This window comes from Schistocerca gregaria, chromosome X, assembly GCF_023897955.1.
Source record: "Schistocerca gregaria isolate iqSchGreg1 chromosome X, iqSchGreg1.2, whole genome shotgun sequence".
Lineage (NCBI taxonomy): Eukaryota > Metazoa > Arthropoda > Insecta > Orthoptera > Acrididae > Schistocerca > Schistocerca gregaria.
Window position 1 is genome coordinate 559,049,689 of NC_064931.1, and position 18,639 is coordinate 559,068,327.

General features: G+C 38.9%; 1 protein-coding gene and 1 pseudogene across 7 annotated transcripts in view; both read left to right on the plus strand.

Moving 5' to 3' along the window:
- Nucleotides 1-18,639, plus strand: part of LOC126299506 (ephrin type-B receptor 1-B) — a 337,486-nt gene that overhangs the window by 270,514 nt on the left and 48,333 nt on the right. For all 7 annotated transcript variants that reach the window (XM_049991462.1, XM_049991463.1, XM_049991465.1 and 4 more), the window contains one exon: nucleotides 16,345-16,604. In XM_049991462.1, the coding sequence (XP_049847419.1) occupies nucleotides 16,345-16,604 (260 nt within the window). The remainder of the gene's footprint in view (nucleotides 1-16,344; nucleotides 16,605-18,639) is intronic.
- On the plus strand, nucleotides 3,923-4,039 carry LOC126300071 (5S ribosomal RNA; annotated as a pseudogene).

Genomic DNA, 18,639 nt, shown 5'->3' on the forward strand with positions numbered 1-18,639 from the left:
AGCAACACTACCACTGTCTGTATATGTGCATATCGCTATCATGTACCTTTTGTTACCTTGGTGTACACACACACACACAAAACTTTTCTTCTATCTCATCTAGATTGATTTCCTTCTTTCAGGAAGAGTTTCATTTATGTATTTTGCCAGTTAGGGGTTTGGAGAGGGGTTTCTAATACTTTGATTACTACTAAGCAATATTTCAGGAAGCCTCAAGCTGGGCATAATATATTGGGCATAGTATACTCCACAAAGCACAGCTTTCATAATACCACACATGCCAGTTGAAATTAGCAAATCCTAGAATTGTCTGACAGGAAGAATTAGTTTAGCAATCAGCATTAAGTCAGTGGCCACTGTCTTTGGTTTCACATTTTTCATCACGTTGCTTCATTGATGGGATCCATTCCTTTATAAAAATTGGCACATCTGTGTTGGCAAAAGTGCCTGACCTGACCAACTTAAGCAACTAATCTCTTGTGGGTTGTCACTGCCACAGTTGGCTGACATCTATACACTATTTTGCCACTGAAGGTGGGTGCAGCTAGACATTTAGAGTAGACTGCAGTTCATTTCATATTATATCCACCACTAGTATGCTGATACAATAATTCCATACTTAGCAATCATAAACAACCGCTCTCTTGTAGAAAGGTCTGTACCAAAAGACTGAAAAGTTGCACAAGTCAAAAGAATACACTAGAAAGAAAATAGAAGTAATCTACTGAATTACAGGCCCATATCACTAACGTCAATTTGCAGTAGAATCTTGGAACATATACTGTGATTGAACAGTATGAATCACCTTGAAGAAAATGATTTATTGACAAATAGCCAACATAGATTCAGACAATATCGTTCTTGTGAAACGCAGAATTTTCACAAAGTAATGAGTGTAATGACACCATTCTCACAAGTGAGTTCTAATTAAATTGCATACCTGTGGAGTATCATCTTAGTTGTGTAACTTCATTCGTAATTTCCTGTCAGAAAGGTCACAATAATTGACAGAAAGACAGTGAGTAAAACAGAAGTAATATATGGCGTTCCCCAAGGAACTGTTACGGGTCCTCTGTTGTTCCTGATATACATAAACAATTTAGGAGACAGTCTGAACAGTCCTCTTAGATTGTTTGCAGATGATGCTGTCATTTACCATCATGTAAAGTCGTCAGATGATCAAAATGAATTGCAAAATGATTTAGACAGGATATCTGTATGTTGCAAAAGGGACAGTTGACTCAAACTCATGAAAAGTGGGAAGTCATCCACATGAGTAACTAAAAAAAAACTGTTAAATTTCAGTTACACAATAAATCATACAAATTTAAAAGCTGTAAACTCAGTTGAATACTTAGGGATTAATATTATGAATAACTTAAGGAATGATCACGTAGATAAGTCTACAATTTATTGGGAGAAGAGCTAGAAAATATAACAGGTCTAATAAAGAGACTGCTTACAATATATAGGATTGATGGAGGGCATCAAAAAAGTTCAAAGAAGGGCAGCACTTTTTGTTTTATCATGAAATAAGGGAGAGATTGCCATGGATGTGATGCACGAATTGGGGTGGCAGTCATTAAAACAAAGGTGTTTTTTGCTGCTGCAAGACCTACTCACTGAGGGAGAAATGATCACCATAATAAAGTAAGAGAAACCAGGGCTCACACAGAAAGATGTAAGTGTTTTTCCCACTTGCTATTTGAGAGTGGAATGGTAGAGAAGTAGCTTAAAGATGGTTCAATGAACCCTCTGCCAGGCACATAATTGTGACTCACAGAGTAATCATGTCTATGTAGATGTAATACCTGGGTTGTTATGTATGCACTGACTAAATGTCACCTGCCATACTACATTAACCTGGTTATTGATGTTTACTTATTATTGCTGTGCATGAAGCCTTTCTCTGGTGGCTTATCTCCACCTTTCTCTGGTGGCTTATCTCCACCTTAGATGTACAATATACAGGGTGAGCACAATGTCTTTCCCTGATTATAAAAATTTATAACAGAATAACCTTTCGACATAATAAGTTACATTTGATGCCTTTACATAGGTTAGTGTTACTAGTTTCTTTAAAGACCACTTGCGCTAGTAAACCTCAACGTGTGCTCCCTTGGTAGCTCGGAGAATGTCAAGGCGGTATTCCAGTTCCCACCAGGTGTTTCGTAATGTGTTCTATCACAGTACTGATAGCAGCTTATATCCTAGCCTTCCGTTCGTTGACGTCAGCAACGAAGACTCTGTCCTTGATATAGCCCCAGAAAAAAAATTCAAGGGGCATAATGTCTGGAGAGCGGGGTTGCCAGGGTGTTGGACCATTCCTTCCAATCCACCGATCCGAACATTACTACCCTCTCCAGACATTACGCCCCTTGACTTTTTTCTCGGAGGCTATATCAAGGACAGAGTCTTCGTCACACCAGTTGCTGATGTCGATGAACTGAAGGTTAGGATACAAGCTGCTGTGGCTACTGTGACAGAACACACATTATGAAACACCTGGGAGGAACTGGAATACCACCTTGACACTCTCTGAACTACCAAGGGAGCACACGTCGAGGTTTACTAACGTAGGTGGTTAATTAAAAAAAAAAAACTATTAACACTAACCTATCTAATGGCATCAAATGTAAATTATTATGTCAAACAGTTATTCTGTAATAAATTGTTATAATCAGGGCAAGACTTCGTGCTCACCCTGTATGTTAAGTACAATTTGCTAGCACTGAGGCTGGCTGCATATTCAATGCCACTGACTTTTGTTTGTGTTCCCATTGGCCAAATCCTCTGGTATATTGACTAGAACGTGTTGCAAGATTTCTGTGTATGAACAACACCATTAACAGCTAGTGCAGCTATTTGCTGGATTGTTAGGCTTAAGCTGAGAATTTCAAACTGCCCCCCACTCCCCCCATCTCCTCCCCCCCCCCCCCCCCCCCCCAAAAAAAAAAAGAAAGATTTCTTTGCCTCTGTATCAGCTTCATGTCTTGCCACAGACTTTATCATTTGCAGGATATCTTCAGTGTCTTTGTTTTTTAACAATCTTCCCATCAACTGAGCCAAACTATCTGGACAGTTCTTCTGAATTCTGTTTATTACCTTTTGGAAGTAAGATTGCTCTTTATTGCTTGCCAGTTGCAGCTACTCAAAAAGAGAACTTTAGTAGGTTCCCTGTGGCATACTTTAACAAGAAGCTATCTCTGCTTGTCGATTGTATGTAATGTAGAATAATTGAAGTCCTATTTTCTTGGATGCTAGAGTCCCAGCTGACATTGTACCCATACGCATGCATGTGTGTGTGTGTGTGTGTGTGTGTGTGTGTGTGTGTGTTACTAAGTAACTCTGAAAAAGTATTCGTCTGAAGACTAGCAAAGTCCTTTACTCTGTGATCTGTAGAACACTAGTTTTGTTTCTAATGATCACAACATCCTCCTGAGTAGTTCCCACTTTTGAGATCAAAACAGAGGACTATTTTATCTCCCAAATATTTCATGCAAGCTGATGCCATAATCATTAAACTATAAAGTAGAGCTGCATGCGCTCAAGAAATATAACAATTGTAGCCTCCATTTGCATTCAACTGTTCACACTACCAATATAGCAAGGTGTAGTTGGCTAATGATACAAGGCCAGACCAGTTCATCCTCCAGACTGTTCCCTGCATTTACTGAAAAGGCTGCTTCCCCTCTCCAGAATTTGTAAGTTAGGTATTTATTCTGGCATTTCCACAGATACTCTTCTGATGTGGTTGCACCTATACCGTAGTGTTGCACAGCCCATTCTATGTCAGCAAGGTCCATTTTGTGACAGTTAATGTTAACAGCTGACTGCAATTCAAAATTATGGTCTTGTTTGATATGTGTGAGCAATAATGGATAAGTTACACACGTAATTTATATTTGGTTATATGTGGGTGGGCAATGGCCTTGCCGCAGTGGATACACCGGTTCCCATGAGGTCACCGAAGTTAAGCACTGTTGGGCGTAGCTGGCACTTGGATGGGTGACCATCCAGCTGCCATGCGCTGTTGCCATTTTTCATGGTGCACTCAGCCTTGTGATGCCAATTGAGGAGCTACTCGACTGAATAGTAGCGGCTTTGGTCGAGAATACCTTCATAACGGCCGGGAGAGTAGTATGCTTACCCCACGCCCCTCCTATCCTACCTTGTTTGTAGGGCCATCTGTATTACATTACTGCCGCAAGATATGAACTACCTTAACAATGATCTGTGAGTGATGAGGGTAGAGGTAAGGCATATGAGTTTTGTGGTTTGCAAAAGTCCTGAATTCAAAACATACCTTCGTTGCTGTAAATACACGGCAGTCGGATGGTATAGTAGGCCACTCGTGGCCTGAAGACGGAGTGCTTTTTATATGTGGGTTCCAAAAATTTATTAGTATTTCATCAAATGATTTTTAGACCAGAGTTTAAAGATCATCACTTACTCAAACTAAATGTGACAGTTATTTTTGTATATTAGCTGTTTATAGTAGGAAGTGGATATCCATTCTTCTACATCACAATTTTAAAAGTGCTTGGTAATCTTTCTGTATGATGTGCCAGCGTCAGTTCTTCATGGCAATCTTCGACATGTTATTTTAAATTGCATTTGGTGATATATAAATGTTGTGTTTCACTTTCTACATCTACATCTACATTTATACTCCGCAAGCCACCTAACCGTGTGTGGCGGAGGGCACTTTATGTGCCTCTGTCATTACCTCCCTTTCCTGTTCCAGTCGCGTATGGTTCGCAGGAAGAACGACTGTCTGAAAGCCTCCGTGCGCGCTCTAATCTCTCTAATTTTACATTTGTGATCTCCTCTGGAGGTATAAGTAGGGGGAAGCAATATATTCGATACCTCATCCAGAAAAGCACCCTCTCGGAACCTGGCGAGCAAGCTACACCGCAATGCAGAGCGCTTCTCTTGCAGAGTCTGCCACTTGAGTTTGTTAAACATCTCCGTAACGCTATCACGGTTACCAAATAACCCTGTGACGAAACGCGCCGCTCTTCTTCAGATCTTCTCTATCTCCTCCGTCAACCCGATCTGGTATGGATCCCACACTGATGAGCAATACTCAAGTATAGGTCGAACGAGTGTTTTGTAAGTCACCTCCTTTTTTGATGGACTACATTTTCTAAGGACTCCCAATGAATGTCAACCTGGTACCCGCCTCACCAACAATTAATTTTATATGATCATTCCACTTCAAATAGTTCCGCACGCATACTCCCAGATATTTTACAGAAGTAACTGCTACCAGTATTTGTTCCGCTATCATATAATCATACAATAAATGATCCTTCTTTCTATGTATTCGCAATACATTACATTTGTCTATGTTAAGGGTCAGTTGCCATTCCCTACACCAAATGCCTATCCGCTGCAGATCTTCCTGCATTTCGCTACAATTTTCTAATGCTGCAACTTCTCTGTATACTACAACATCATCCGCGAAAAGCCGCATGGAACTTCTGACACTATCTACTAGGTCAATTATATATATTGTGAAAAGCAATGGTCCCATAACACTCCCCTGTGGCACGCCAGAGGTTACTTTAACGTCTGTAGACGTCTCTCCATTGATAACAACATGCTGTGTTCTGTTTGCTAAAAACTCTTCAATCCAGCCACACAGCTGTTCTGATATTCCGTAGGCTCTTACTTTGTTTATTGTTTACTTTGTTTGTTGTAATTTGCTATGAAATGTACAGTTCGGGTATAGAAGTTGTTTAACAACTGAAAATGCTATATTCTGTTTTCCCTGTGAGGTACTGGATGGGTTTAACAAGAGGTTTCGAATGCTAGGCATATTTTTTGATTGTGTTGATTACAATATATTGCTCTAGAAGTTGGACCATTACATAACACGGGGAGTAGCTCACAATTGGTTCACCTCTTACTTTGATGGCATGAATGTAATGTTTGCTACAAATTTAACCAAGTAGCTTCACATTTGGCCTTGTGAGGCTGAGTGGACCATGTTCCAGATTTATCCACTGTAGAAAAATCTGAAGTGTGGTAGCAGCAGCAGCAGCTTTATTCATCTGTAGATCTCTTTTTACAAGGATATAGGACATGTCAAAGTATTTACAAGTTTAGATCAGTTTAAAATAAGCTAATTCGTATACACATATATTTACAGACTTCTAGTTAGACATAATCGTTAGACTTACTCCTGGTATACAATACTTTTTTTTTTACAAATAAGTTTCTCTATCAGTCTCTGCCCACACTGCACACACATTATTTCATAACACTTCACTGTTAGTTAAACTAGAAATCTCTCTGTCAGAAGCCAACACTGCCAACCAGTATTCTATAAAGGCAACCTCTTTCTTAATCACATAGGCTACATTGGCACACATGATTGCCAGAAGACAATAATGTAGACAATTTTACACCTATTTATATGCCATCAGTGCTTGGTAAAGTTATCCAAAAGGCTGTGTATATAAGGATAATTGATCATTTTACGTCACATAATTTGCTATGAAATGTACAGTTCGGGTTGGGTTTAACAAAAGGTTTCGAATGCTAGGCATATTTTTTGATTGTGTTGATCACAAAATATTGCTCTAGAAGTTCGACTATTACATAACACAGGGAGTAGCTCACAATTGTTTCACCTCTTACTTTAACAACAGGCAGCAAAAGGACATAATTCACAGTGTTGAGAATGGCTGTGATGTGGGGTCTGAGTGGGGTACAGTCAAGTGGGGGGTGTCCCAGGGATCAGTGTTAGGGCCACTCCTGTTCCTTATTTATATAAATGATATGCACTCTAGTTCTCCTTATTTATGTAAATGACATGCACTCTAGCATTGAGGGTAACTCTAAAATATTTCTATTTGTTGATGACACTAGCTTGATAGTAAAGGATGTTGTGTGCAACATTGGCTTGGTGTCAAATAGTGCAGTTAATGACATAAGCTCTTGGCTTGTAGAAAATAAGCTAACGCTAAATCTACATCTACATCCATACTCTGCAAGCCACCTGATGGTATGTGGCGGAGGGTACTTTGAGTACTTATATCGGTTCTCCCTTTTATTCCAGTCTCGTTTTGTTCGTGGAAAGAAAGATTGTCAGTATGCCTCTGTGTGGGCTCTAATCTCTCTGATTTTATCCTTATGATCTCTTCGTGAGATATACGTAGGAGGAAGCAATATACTGCTTCACTCCTCGGTGAAGGAATGGTCTCGAAACTTCAACAAAAGCCTGTACCAAGCTACTGAGTGTCTCTCCTGCAAAGTCTTCCACTGGAGTTTATCCATCATCTCCGTAACGCTCTCGCAATTACCAGACGATCTCACAATGAAGCGCACTGCTCTCCTTTGGATCTTCTCTATCCCACACTGCTGAGCAATATTCAAGTAGTGGGCGAACAAGTGTACTGTAACCTACTTCCTTTGTTTTCGGATTGCATTTCCTTAGGATTCCTCCAATGAATCGGAGTCCAGCATCTGCTTTACCGATGATCAACTTTATATGATCATTCCATTTTAAATGACTACTCCCAGATAATTTATGAAATTAACTGCTTCCAGTTGCTGACCTGCTATATTGTAGCTAAATGATAAAGCATCTTTCTTACTGTGTATTCTCTGCACTTTACACTTGTCTACATTGAGATTCAATTGCCATTCCCTGCACCATGCATCAATTTGTTGCAGTCCTCCTGCATGTCAGTACAATTTTCCATTGTTACAACCTCTCGATATACTACAGCATCATCCGAAATAGCCTCAGTGAACTTCCGATGTTATCCACAAGGTCATTTATGTATATTGTGAACAGCAAGGGTAATCAATGTAAGACTCAGTTTTTACAGTTTCTAACACTCAATTCAACATAATCTGACGTTTAATTTCACAGAATGGGCATATGATTAGTGAAACTGAATAGTTCAAATTTCTAGGTGTTCAGATAGATAGTAAACTGTCGTATAAAGCCCACATTCAGGACCTTGTTCAAAGACTTAATGCTGCCATTTTTACTATTTGAACAGTATCTAAAGTGAGTGATCGTTTGATACCAAAATTGATCTACTTTTCTTATTTTCATTCGCTTATGTCATATGGTATTATATTTTGGGGTAATTCTTCCCATTCTAAAAGGTTATCTATGGCTCAGAAACGGGCAGTTCGGCAATAAGTGGTGTAAGTTCACAAACCTCTTGTCAACCCCTGTTCACGAGTCAGGGTATTTTGACATTGGCCTACTTACTGTAATTTCTTGTTAACAATGTTTGCTTATTCCCAGGAATAAGCAGCTTTCACTCAGTTAATACTTGGCAGAAATCAAACCTGCATTTGGATCGGACTTCCTTAAGTCTTGTGCAGAAAGGTGTGCAGTATACTGCTGCGTTCATTTTCAATAAGCTACCACTAGAATTCAAAAATCTTAGCAGTAATCCGTACGCTTTCAAATGAAACTGAAGAGTTTCCTCATGGGTCACTCCTTTTATTCTGTCGAGGAGTTCCTTGAAAAATTAAGCTGATTCTTGTCATATTGTTGATTGCATTTACTTAAACTTATGGCTTGACTTTTTTGGGTTCATAAACATTTTATTTTATCTGTAATTACTTTTAAGTCGTAATTTCATGTACTGACATGTTCCGTAACTATAGAGATTTACTCCTCAATTTGGTCTTGCGGAACTTGACGTGTAAATAAATGAAATAAATAAATAAAAAGTAAACAGTGAATGAAAGTGAAAACATCCATTGTATTATCTAAAAGTAAACAGTTCAGTTAGTGTAACATAACAAAATGTTAATTACAGTTCAGTTCATATTTCATTCAGAGAACAACATATTTTATGCAGCCTTCTTCTGCTGTTAATTATATCCAAACCCGATGAATTTGCACACTGTATAATGATGCTTGTGTTATTAATGAATGTGAAAGCTTGTAACAAACAATTTAAGATCACCATTTATATACACTACATAGAGTAAGCAGTCAAATGAAGTACTGAGGGATGACACACATCTTACACTCCACAAGTCTGAGTGTAGCTTAAATGCCTGTGATTGATTTGTTCTCTTCTTCATACTACCTTGTAGGACTATCTGTATTACATTACTGCCACAATATATGAACTACCTTAACAATGATCTGTTAGTGATGAGGGTAGAGGTAAGGCATATGAGTTTTGTGGTTTGCAAAAGTCCTGAATTCTAAACACACCTTCATTGCCGTAAACATGGTGCTCAAATGAATTGGTATTCCTCTGTAGGATAGAGCAGTGTCTGTACTTGGGCAAAAACCCCTGGTAAATAAGGAGGCTAGCATGTAATGACCTTGAACATATTCTTAAGAGATTTATTTATTTCTTGTTCCAGTGATCCTTGTTGTGACAGTATCACAGGATATGGAACAAACAAAGAGCTGACTTACAGAGAGTGGGAGGAGGATCCCATATGCAAGGGGCTGTGCAGAAAGGCAAAGTCAGCTTTTCCTTTTGGAATTTGAATAAATGCTCTCAGTCCATTGTATTTATCTTAAATACCTATCATATTGATCTTCCTGAGTGACATGGTTAATCTTTCCAAAATTCCTGTTGTGTGGGTATCTGTATATAATGGTTCCCAGAGGAGACGTTCTGTAACTTCTCTGTCTGTCATTGAATTGGTAGCCATTTCGTCTGACATTTCTACATCTACTACTTGTGCATATTTAATACCTTCTCTGCACGCCTTAACCTTGGTTTGCACCCTTGTCTCAACTTGTATGGGTACAGGACAACAAGTTGTCAAATAAGTATTAAATGTCCTTAAGCATGACTCTGGCCACGACTGTGTAATTACTTTCTTGAAACTGTTGCTACAGTTTACTGACTCTGTTTTCTCACTGTAGGATCACCTTGCTGCTTCCTTGGTAAGCACTGAACATTTCACTGTGTTTGTAGTCTGTAGTTCTATTACTGTAATTTACCATAAGAATGTCTCTCATGTCCTGCCAGTTGGAGGATTCACTTCTTGTATGTACACTACTGGCCATTAAAATTGCTACACCACAAAGATGATGTGCTACATGCACGAAATTTAACCTACAGGAAGAAGATGCTGTGATATGCAAATGATTAGCTTTTCAGAGCATTCACACAAGGTTGGCGCTGGTGGCGACACCTAAAACGTGCTGACATGAGGAAAGTTTACAACCAATTTCTTATACAAAAACAGCAGATGACCGGCGTTGCCTGGTGAAACATTGTTGTGATGCCTCGTGTAAGGAGGAGAAATGCGTACCATCACGTTTCCGACTTTGATAAAGGTCGGATTGTAGGATATCGCAATTGTGGTTTATCTTTTCGTGACATTGCTGCTCGCGTTGGTCGAGATCCAATGACTTTTAGCAGAATATGGAATCTGTGGGTTCAGGAGGGTAATACGGAACGCCGTGATGGATCCCAACGGCCTCGTATCACTAGCAGTCGAGATGACAGGCATCTTATCCGCATGGCTGTAACGGATTGTGCAGCCATGACTCGATACCTGAGTCAGCAGATAGGGACATTTGCAAGACAACAACAACCTGCACGAACAGTTCAACGACGTTTGCAGCAGCATGGACTATCAGGTCAGAGACCATGGCTGCGATTACCCTTGACACTGCATCACAGACAGGAGCGCCTGCGATGGTGTACTCAACGACGAATCTGGGTGCACAAATGGCAAAACATCATTTTTTCAGATGAATCCAGGTTCTGTTTACTGCATCATGATGTTCTCATCCGTGTTTGGCGACATCGCAGTGAATGCACATTGGAAGCATGTATTTGTCATCGCCATACTGGCGTATCACCTGGCATGATGGCATGAGGTGCCATTGGTTACACGTCTTGGTCACCTCTTCTTCGCATTGACGGCGTTTTGAACAGTGGACATTACATTTCAGATGTGTTACGTCCTGTGGCTCTACCCTTCATTCGATCTCTGCGGAACCCTACATTTCAGCAGGATAATGCACTACCACATGTTGCAGGTCCTGTACGGGCCTTTCTGGATACAGAAAATGTTTGACTGCTGCCCTGGCCAGCACATTCTCCAGATCTCTCACGAATTGAAAATGTCTGGTCAATGGTGGCCGAGCAACTGGCTCGTCACAATATGCCAGTCACTATTCTTGATGAACTGTGGTATTGTGTTGAAGCTGCATGGGCAGCTGTACCTGTACACGCCATCCAAGCTCTGTTTGAGTCAATGCCCAGGCATATCAATTCTGTTATTACGGCCAGAGATGGTTGTTCTGGGTACTGATTTCTCAGGGTCTATGCACCCAAATTGCGTGAAAATGTAATCACATGTCAGTTCTAGTATAATATATTTGTCCAATGAATACCCGTTTATCATCTGCATTTATTCTTGGTGTAGCAATTTTACTAGCCAGTAGTGTAATTTGTTTCTGGCTGGCTACTCATGATTCTTTGTGAACTCTTTTTGAGAAAAATAGCATTTGACTTACCATTCAGGTTGAGGGTATATATAGTTCAGTTCATGGGTTGCTTCCATGTTAAATGGGGGCAAAGTATGTGTTACAAGGGGCTGAAATTGGGAAGGGAACTGCCTAATTCCAGTGTTCCCCCAGTGTTGGAAATGCAAGATAACGTTGCAGAAAATAATATTTTTTAAATTTTTTTGCTCATTAGTAGTTTTATTATAGACTAAATGAAAAGACCTATTAGTGTTGTGCCTCACTTCAAATTTATCATCCATTTACAAACAACAGATGTTTATAGGAATCTCTGGAAGCCAGGTTTTGAACATCTATTGTAGCATGTCAGTGTCTCTTGAAATTCTCAAAATTGTTGATATCTCATTTGATACCCTTAGAGTCTTTATTTTAAAACTTTTATTGCCGACTATGCCTTTAATTGCTGCCATATTTTCTAAAACAAATGCTCCATCCCTGTAAAACCTAGGCACCTGTGGCAAATATATCTTCCCCAGCATCAAATTCCACAACACCTATACCAACAACCTCTCCCAGTCTTTTCTCTTCTGTAACTACTTCATAGATGTTTATCACAAAAAAATCTCCCAGCCATTATCCTCCTCTCACCTCCAAAGAATATAGCTCCCACTTCCAAAAACCGCAGAAGTTACTGCTTTTTCATCCTGTGCCACTCATGTTTCGAATGCCTCAATATATTACTCAACCATGGCTGTGGCTTTCTCTGATCTAGCCCTGAAATGAGGTCATCTCTCCCCAATATGCTCCTTACACCACCATCTGTCACCTTCCATCACTCTCCTAACCTCCATAACATTCTTGTCAAAACATATGACATTCTTAGACCAGTATTCTTATCCCTCCAATTATGCCCACTTTAAAATGTGACCCAAGAACCCAACCACAACCACTTACTCCACTGGTAAATCCTACAACATTAAAGGTAGAGCAACTTGTGAAACCACTTTTGTTGTTTTAACAACTAAAATGTGTTGACTGTGCCACATTGTATGTAGGAATGACCACTATCAAACTGGCTAAGAGCATAAATTAACACACAAGAACTGTACCGTTAGGGAACATGTAGTATTCAGTATCTGAGCATAGTCTACAATGTGACTGTATGATATCAGAATGCCACATAAAGCACACTGGTCATTTGGATGCACTGACTTAGTTGCCATTAATTCCAGAAATTGAATCTTGCTCTTCAAGATGCCCAACTACCTTCCTGGACAACCTCTGTTGACAATTTCCTCCATTTGTTCCCTGTGGTTGAATTTCAATATTTACTCATTTTCTTTTTAAATCCACATCTTTTTCCCCCACTCTATGTACTGATTTGCCTCCCCGTCTCTTTGTCAGCTTTCCTCAGCTCACTCTGTACCTTTTTTTGCTTCTCATAATTGATGTTGGCATAGAACTTAGCTTTGAAACACGTGTGTGCGCATACGTCCACGTGCGTGATGCGCGCGCGCGCACACACACACACACACACACACACACACACACACACACACACACATAAAATTCATTCTCTCCCTCTATCTCTTTCTCTGAGGCATTCCTCTTTACTTTTGTTTCCTCTTTTCCTCACAATATGTAGGTCCCTCTCCACCTTTGGCCTGGCTACTGAGCCTCTTCTTTTCAACCTTCCACAACCAGTCCCTTTTCATCCCTGAGAAAGGAACATAAAATAATTAAAAACTTGCAATATTTTTTGTGCTTTTAAGTGTTTCTGTGCAGAGTATTTGAAATTTACCTCCTCTAGTTAAGTACTGGCCAACCTCTTGTCACCATGTAATCCAACAGTTTTCTTATGTTGTACCTGACATCCTGGCAACTGGCACTACTGTTTTCACAATCATTAGAAAAAATAAACACAAAAGCTTACACATGTTATTTTAATTAAAACAAAAAAACTGGTGATACTTCTGCACAAAGAACTAGCTGTTATTTGAAAATCAGCCAGTGAATGAGCTCATGAGTCATAACAAGTGTTGTGTCTCACACCAAATCTCCTACCAACTTCTGACTATTTTTCCTCTGCCGTATAGAGAGTTGATACTGGTTCTAGTCAAAATGGATGTGTGTTGTGTTCAGATATTTCCATAAAATGTAGACAATATGTTTAAATATTACATAAAGAGTGTCAGTCATCTAAAGGTTCAACCATGTCAACATCTGCATCTGTACCCCAAATGCCTCATCATGGTGTGATAGGTGGTACTTGGTATACCACTATCATTGCCCCATCTTTCCATTTACATTCATAAAAGATGTACAGGAAGAACAAATGTCACTATATCTTATTAAGAGCTCTAATTTCTCTGAATCATTACATGAAATGCTTATTTCTGAACTTCGGAATTTTAATAGTAAACTTCTCCATGAAGCAAAGCACCTGTACTGCAATGTCTGCAACTTGAATTGAATAGGCAACTATGTGAAATTTTCATGCTTACTAAACAAACTTAGGGCAAAATTTGCTGCTCTTCTGTGGATCTTGTCTATCTCCTCTTTCAGTCTGCCCTGGTAAACACCCCAGGCTGATAAGAAATACTCAAGAATCAATTGAATGGGGTTTTTGTTCAGTTACCTCCTTCGTGAGAATACATTTCCTACATATTCCAGTGAGTCTCAGTCTGACTTCTATCTTTCATATAACTAATTTTATATGGTCATTCTACTTTAAATCACACTGGGATGAATACTCTTGAATATTTAACAGCTGTGACTATTTCCAGTAAATGATTGCCAATCTACGAATTATAATTTGTTTGTGTTAGCTATGTGTTAATAACACAGTTTGCTCTTATTTTCTTATTTGCTTTTTTCTTATCTGCTCTTATACATATTGTTAAACATATTGAAAGGAAAATTACCAAGGTGCAACAAAGATATGTACTGAATTTTCAATTATACTAAAAAATATGGGAATGTGAGGATGGACTGTTGACTGTTGTTTACCTTGATGAAATCTTTTTGTGTTATCGACCATATACAGAGTCATCTTGAATTGACAAGGTAGCCTCATTTTCATATAACAATATATATTGTTGTTGGCATCTGAACGAAACTTTCTGCTTCATGCACAAACTGTGAGATGATGTGCAGGTCATATGTTCCCAGTATATATTTGTCCTAATTTTGTTACTGTGAATAAACTACAAGTAAAATAATAAATAAAGTTAATTTAATTATTTAGTAATGCCTCCAGTAGTCATTTACTCATCTTTACTGTGGCAGTCAACATGTTAAATAGAAAATCAAGGATTATCATTTCTGTTCGTTTTTTGGAATGTTCATAATTGACAATACGTTGAAAAATTTTGCAACCTCTTTGTCAAGGAGCTCCACAATGAACTAAACTGGGAACTGGAGGGGGAAACTCCACTTGACTAATTGTTGCACTGTGTTGATAACACTCCATTGACTGAAGTCACCTGTGTGTTTGTACTGTATGCGGAAATGTGGATACTATTGTGTGTGAAGATAGTAAATTAATTATGTTGTAGACAAGAAGAATTGAGAATTCCAATAGGAAATGAACTGGCATAAAATTTAGATTGAAACGGAAACCTAATGTTTCACAATGTACACCAGTAATGAGAATTCCAGTATAAAAATAGTTTTAAAATTATGCAAAGCTACAATGAGTGAAACAGAACCACATTCATTTAAAATTAAATAAAAATAAAATAACTGAAGAAACTTAAATGGAGGAATGAGATAAATTTACAATATTAATTCAAACTCTGCAGTTTTACTAGTTCATTACTTATGGTTTTTGTACTCCATGCTCCATAACAACTTTGGATTGGCACCATGTAAGCATTCTGTGCCACTCATTGCACAATTTGATATAGACTGAAATTTCCATTTACATCATAAGATGTAGTAAACACAAGCTACCCCCTTCCCCTGTAACAGAACTCATAAGCACCACCATCCCCAAAGATAAATAAATAAATTTGCAGATCTATTCACACACATCATGGACTTAAATAAAGGAGCAAAGTAGAGATCAAGTTTTATCAGCAAAAAAGGACTGGAAAGCCCAATAATATACTTTTACCTGTGAATATGTAATAAATTCAGTCACATTACAAACCTGTATTTGGGGACTGTTGAAAGAATATACGAGAAGTAGACATGGAGTTTAGGATATTCACCTAGAAACGTGAAATAAAATAAAAGAGGTTAAGTAATTAATACTTTGTATGTTTGCAGTTAGCTATATTAGCATTGAAATCCCCACACCACTCCTTAGTTTTCTGAATTAATTGTCTGTAAAAACTTAGAATTGTTTTAGTTTTATTGCTTGCATCTTCTTAAAGTGTCATCGCCCTTATCTCAATGTAGTTTCCCTTTAAAATGTTTTATTACTGCTTGCAGTTCTCTAGCTCTCATCTATATTAGTCCAAGTTTTGTCATAAAATGTGTATGTAGCACATGCTGATGAGTTATTATATGAAGTATGAAAAAAGAAACCTTCGTCAGTTTTTATAGTAGTATCAGTTGTGGTCTGCAAATGAATACAAATGTGAAAAAAGAACAAAACAAAACTGACTGTTGACTTACGTATTGTAGATTGCAACATTAAGTTGTGCCCATTTCCCACCATTACCTGGATCCAAAGTGCTTGATTTTTGCTACCATATTACTTTTTATCTTATATTGTTGTCCATAATATTTTTGATGTGGTGTATTGTCCACAGATTGTTAAAGGACCATTTTGTGGTGGTGAACTTTATATGTTTGTCAACTCAATTATGTGACCATCACATATTTAAATATGACTTGTTCCGTGTATAGTGTCTAATAAGAAGTGAAGTATTAGCTATATAATGTAGTTTTTATTTCCTTTTCAGGTGGAGGAGAGTTTGGTGATGTGTGCCGTGGGAAGCTTAAATTATCACCAGATGGCCGGCAGGAAATAGATGTGGCAATTAAAACATTGAAACCTGGAAGCTCAGACAAGGCACGAAATGACTTCCTGACTGAAGCTAGCATTATGGGACAGTTCGAACACCCAAATGTTATATTCTTGCAGGGTGTCGTCACGAAGTCCAACCCTGTTATGATTATAACTGAATATATGGAAAATGGGTCTTTAGATACCTTTCTCAGGGTTAGTAGATCAGTATTATCTCTTAATTACTCAATTAACTATACAATTAATGCAGATAATTACTTTTACAAGGCAGATACCACAATTAATGTAGGTTGCTATGATATTCTCCTAAGTCAACTCAGGTAAACGTCTGGGAAATACTGAAAGATGTATTTCGTGCAGAATATACAGGGTGGACAGAAACAGTCTGAAAATCTTGCAAGGATGTTGAATGGACCTTTGCCTTTCATGGACAAGTGCTCTACCGAGTGCCTGCAATAGGGAGCCTTTCATGGACAAGTGTCCCTTCAAGTGCCTGCAATAGGCAAGGTCCTGCGTTCAAGCCTCAGTCTGGCACACAGTTTTAATCTACCAGGAAGTTTCGTATCAGTTCACACTCCACTGCAGAGTGAAAATCTCATTCTGGAAACATCCCCCAGGCTGAAGCAAAGTCATGTCTCCACAATATCCTTTTCTCCAGCAGTACTAGTTCTGCAAGTTTTGCAGGAGAGCTTCTGAGAAGTTTGGAAGGTAAGGGACGAGGTACTGGTGGAAGCAAAGCTGTGGGGAAGGGTCGTGAGTCATTCTTGGATAGCTCTGTTGGTAGAGCACTTGCCTGTGAAAGGCAGTGGTCCTGAGTTCGAGTCTTGGTCCAGCACACAGTTTTAATCTGCCAGGAACCTTCATATCAGTGCACACTCCACTGCAGAGTGAAAATCTCATTCTGGAAACATCTCCCAGGCTGTGGCAAAGCCATGTTTCCACAATATCCTTTCTTCCAGGAGTGCTAGTTCTGGAAGTTTCGCAGGAGAGCTTCTGTGAAGTTTGGAAAGTAGAAGATGAGGTAGTGACAGAAGTAAAGCCGTAGGGATGGGTTGTGAATCGTGCTTGGGTAGCTCGGTTGGTAGAGCACTTGCATCTACATCTACATCCATACTCCACAAGCCACCTGACGGTGTGTGGCGGAGGGTACCTTGAGTACCTCTATCGGTTCTCCCTTCTATTCCAGTCTCGTATTGTCCGTGGAAAGAAGAATTGTCGGTATGCTTCTGTGTGGGCTCTAATCTCTCTGATTTTATCCTCATGGTCTCTTTGCAAGATATACGTAGGAGGGAGCAATATACTGCTTGACTCTTTGGTGAAGGTATGTTCTCGAAACTTTAACAAAAGCCCGTACTGAGCTACTGAGCGTCTCTCCTGCAGAGTCTTCCACTGGAGTTTATCTATCATCTCCGTAACACTTTCACGATTACTAAATGATCCTGTAACGAAGCGCGCTGCTCTCCGTTGGATCTTCTCTATCTCTTCTATCAACCCTATCTGGTACGGATCCCATACTGCTGAGCAGTATTCAAGCAGTGGGCGAACGAGCGTACTGTAACCTACTTCCTTTGTTTTCATATTGCATTTCCTTAGGATTCTTCCAGTGAATCTCTGTCTGGCATCTGCTTTACCGATGACAACTTTATATGATCATTCCATTTTAAATCACTCCTAATGCGTACTCCCAGATAATTTATGGAATTAACTGCTTCCAGTTGCTGACCTGCTATTTTGTAGCTAAATGATAAGGGATCTATCTTTCTATGTATTCTTAGCACATTACACTTGTCTACATTGAGATTCAATTGCCATTCCCTGCACCATGTGTCAATTCGCTGCAAAATGTAAAGGTCCTGAGTTCGAGTCTCAGTCTAGCACACAGTTTTAATCTGCCAGGAAGTTTCATTTCAGTACTGTGTTAGACATGCCATAAATACCATGCAAACTTTTACTTTTGAGTGAATTTATTATTTTCCTAATTTCAGTGGGAGAGGTTGTTTGAATTTCAGTTCTATCAAATTGCATAGGTATGGCCCCTTTCATATACTGCCTTGCATTTTCTAATGAATAGCAGGACCCTATTTTCTCTAAAACACTTAAAAAAGATTGTTGAAAATATTTTCTTCTTCTGACTTTTTGTTAACAAACTTTTCATTGAGTTTGATAGAAATACATTCTTCCTGTGCTCTTGGTTGCCCTGTTTCCCAAAATGTTTTAATTTTGTTATTGG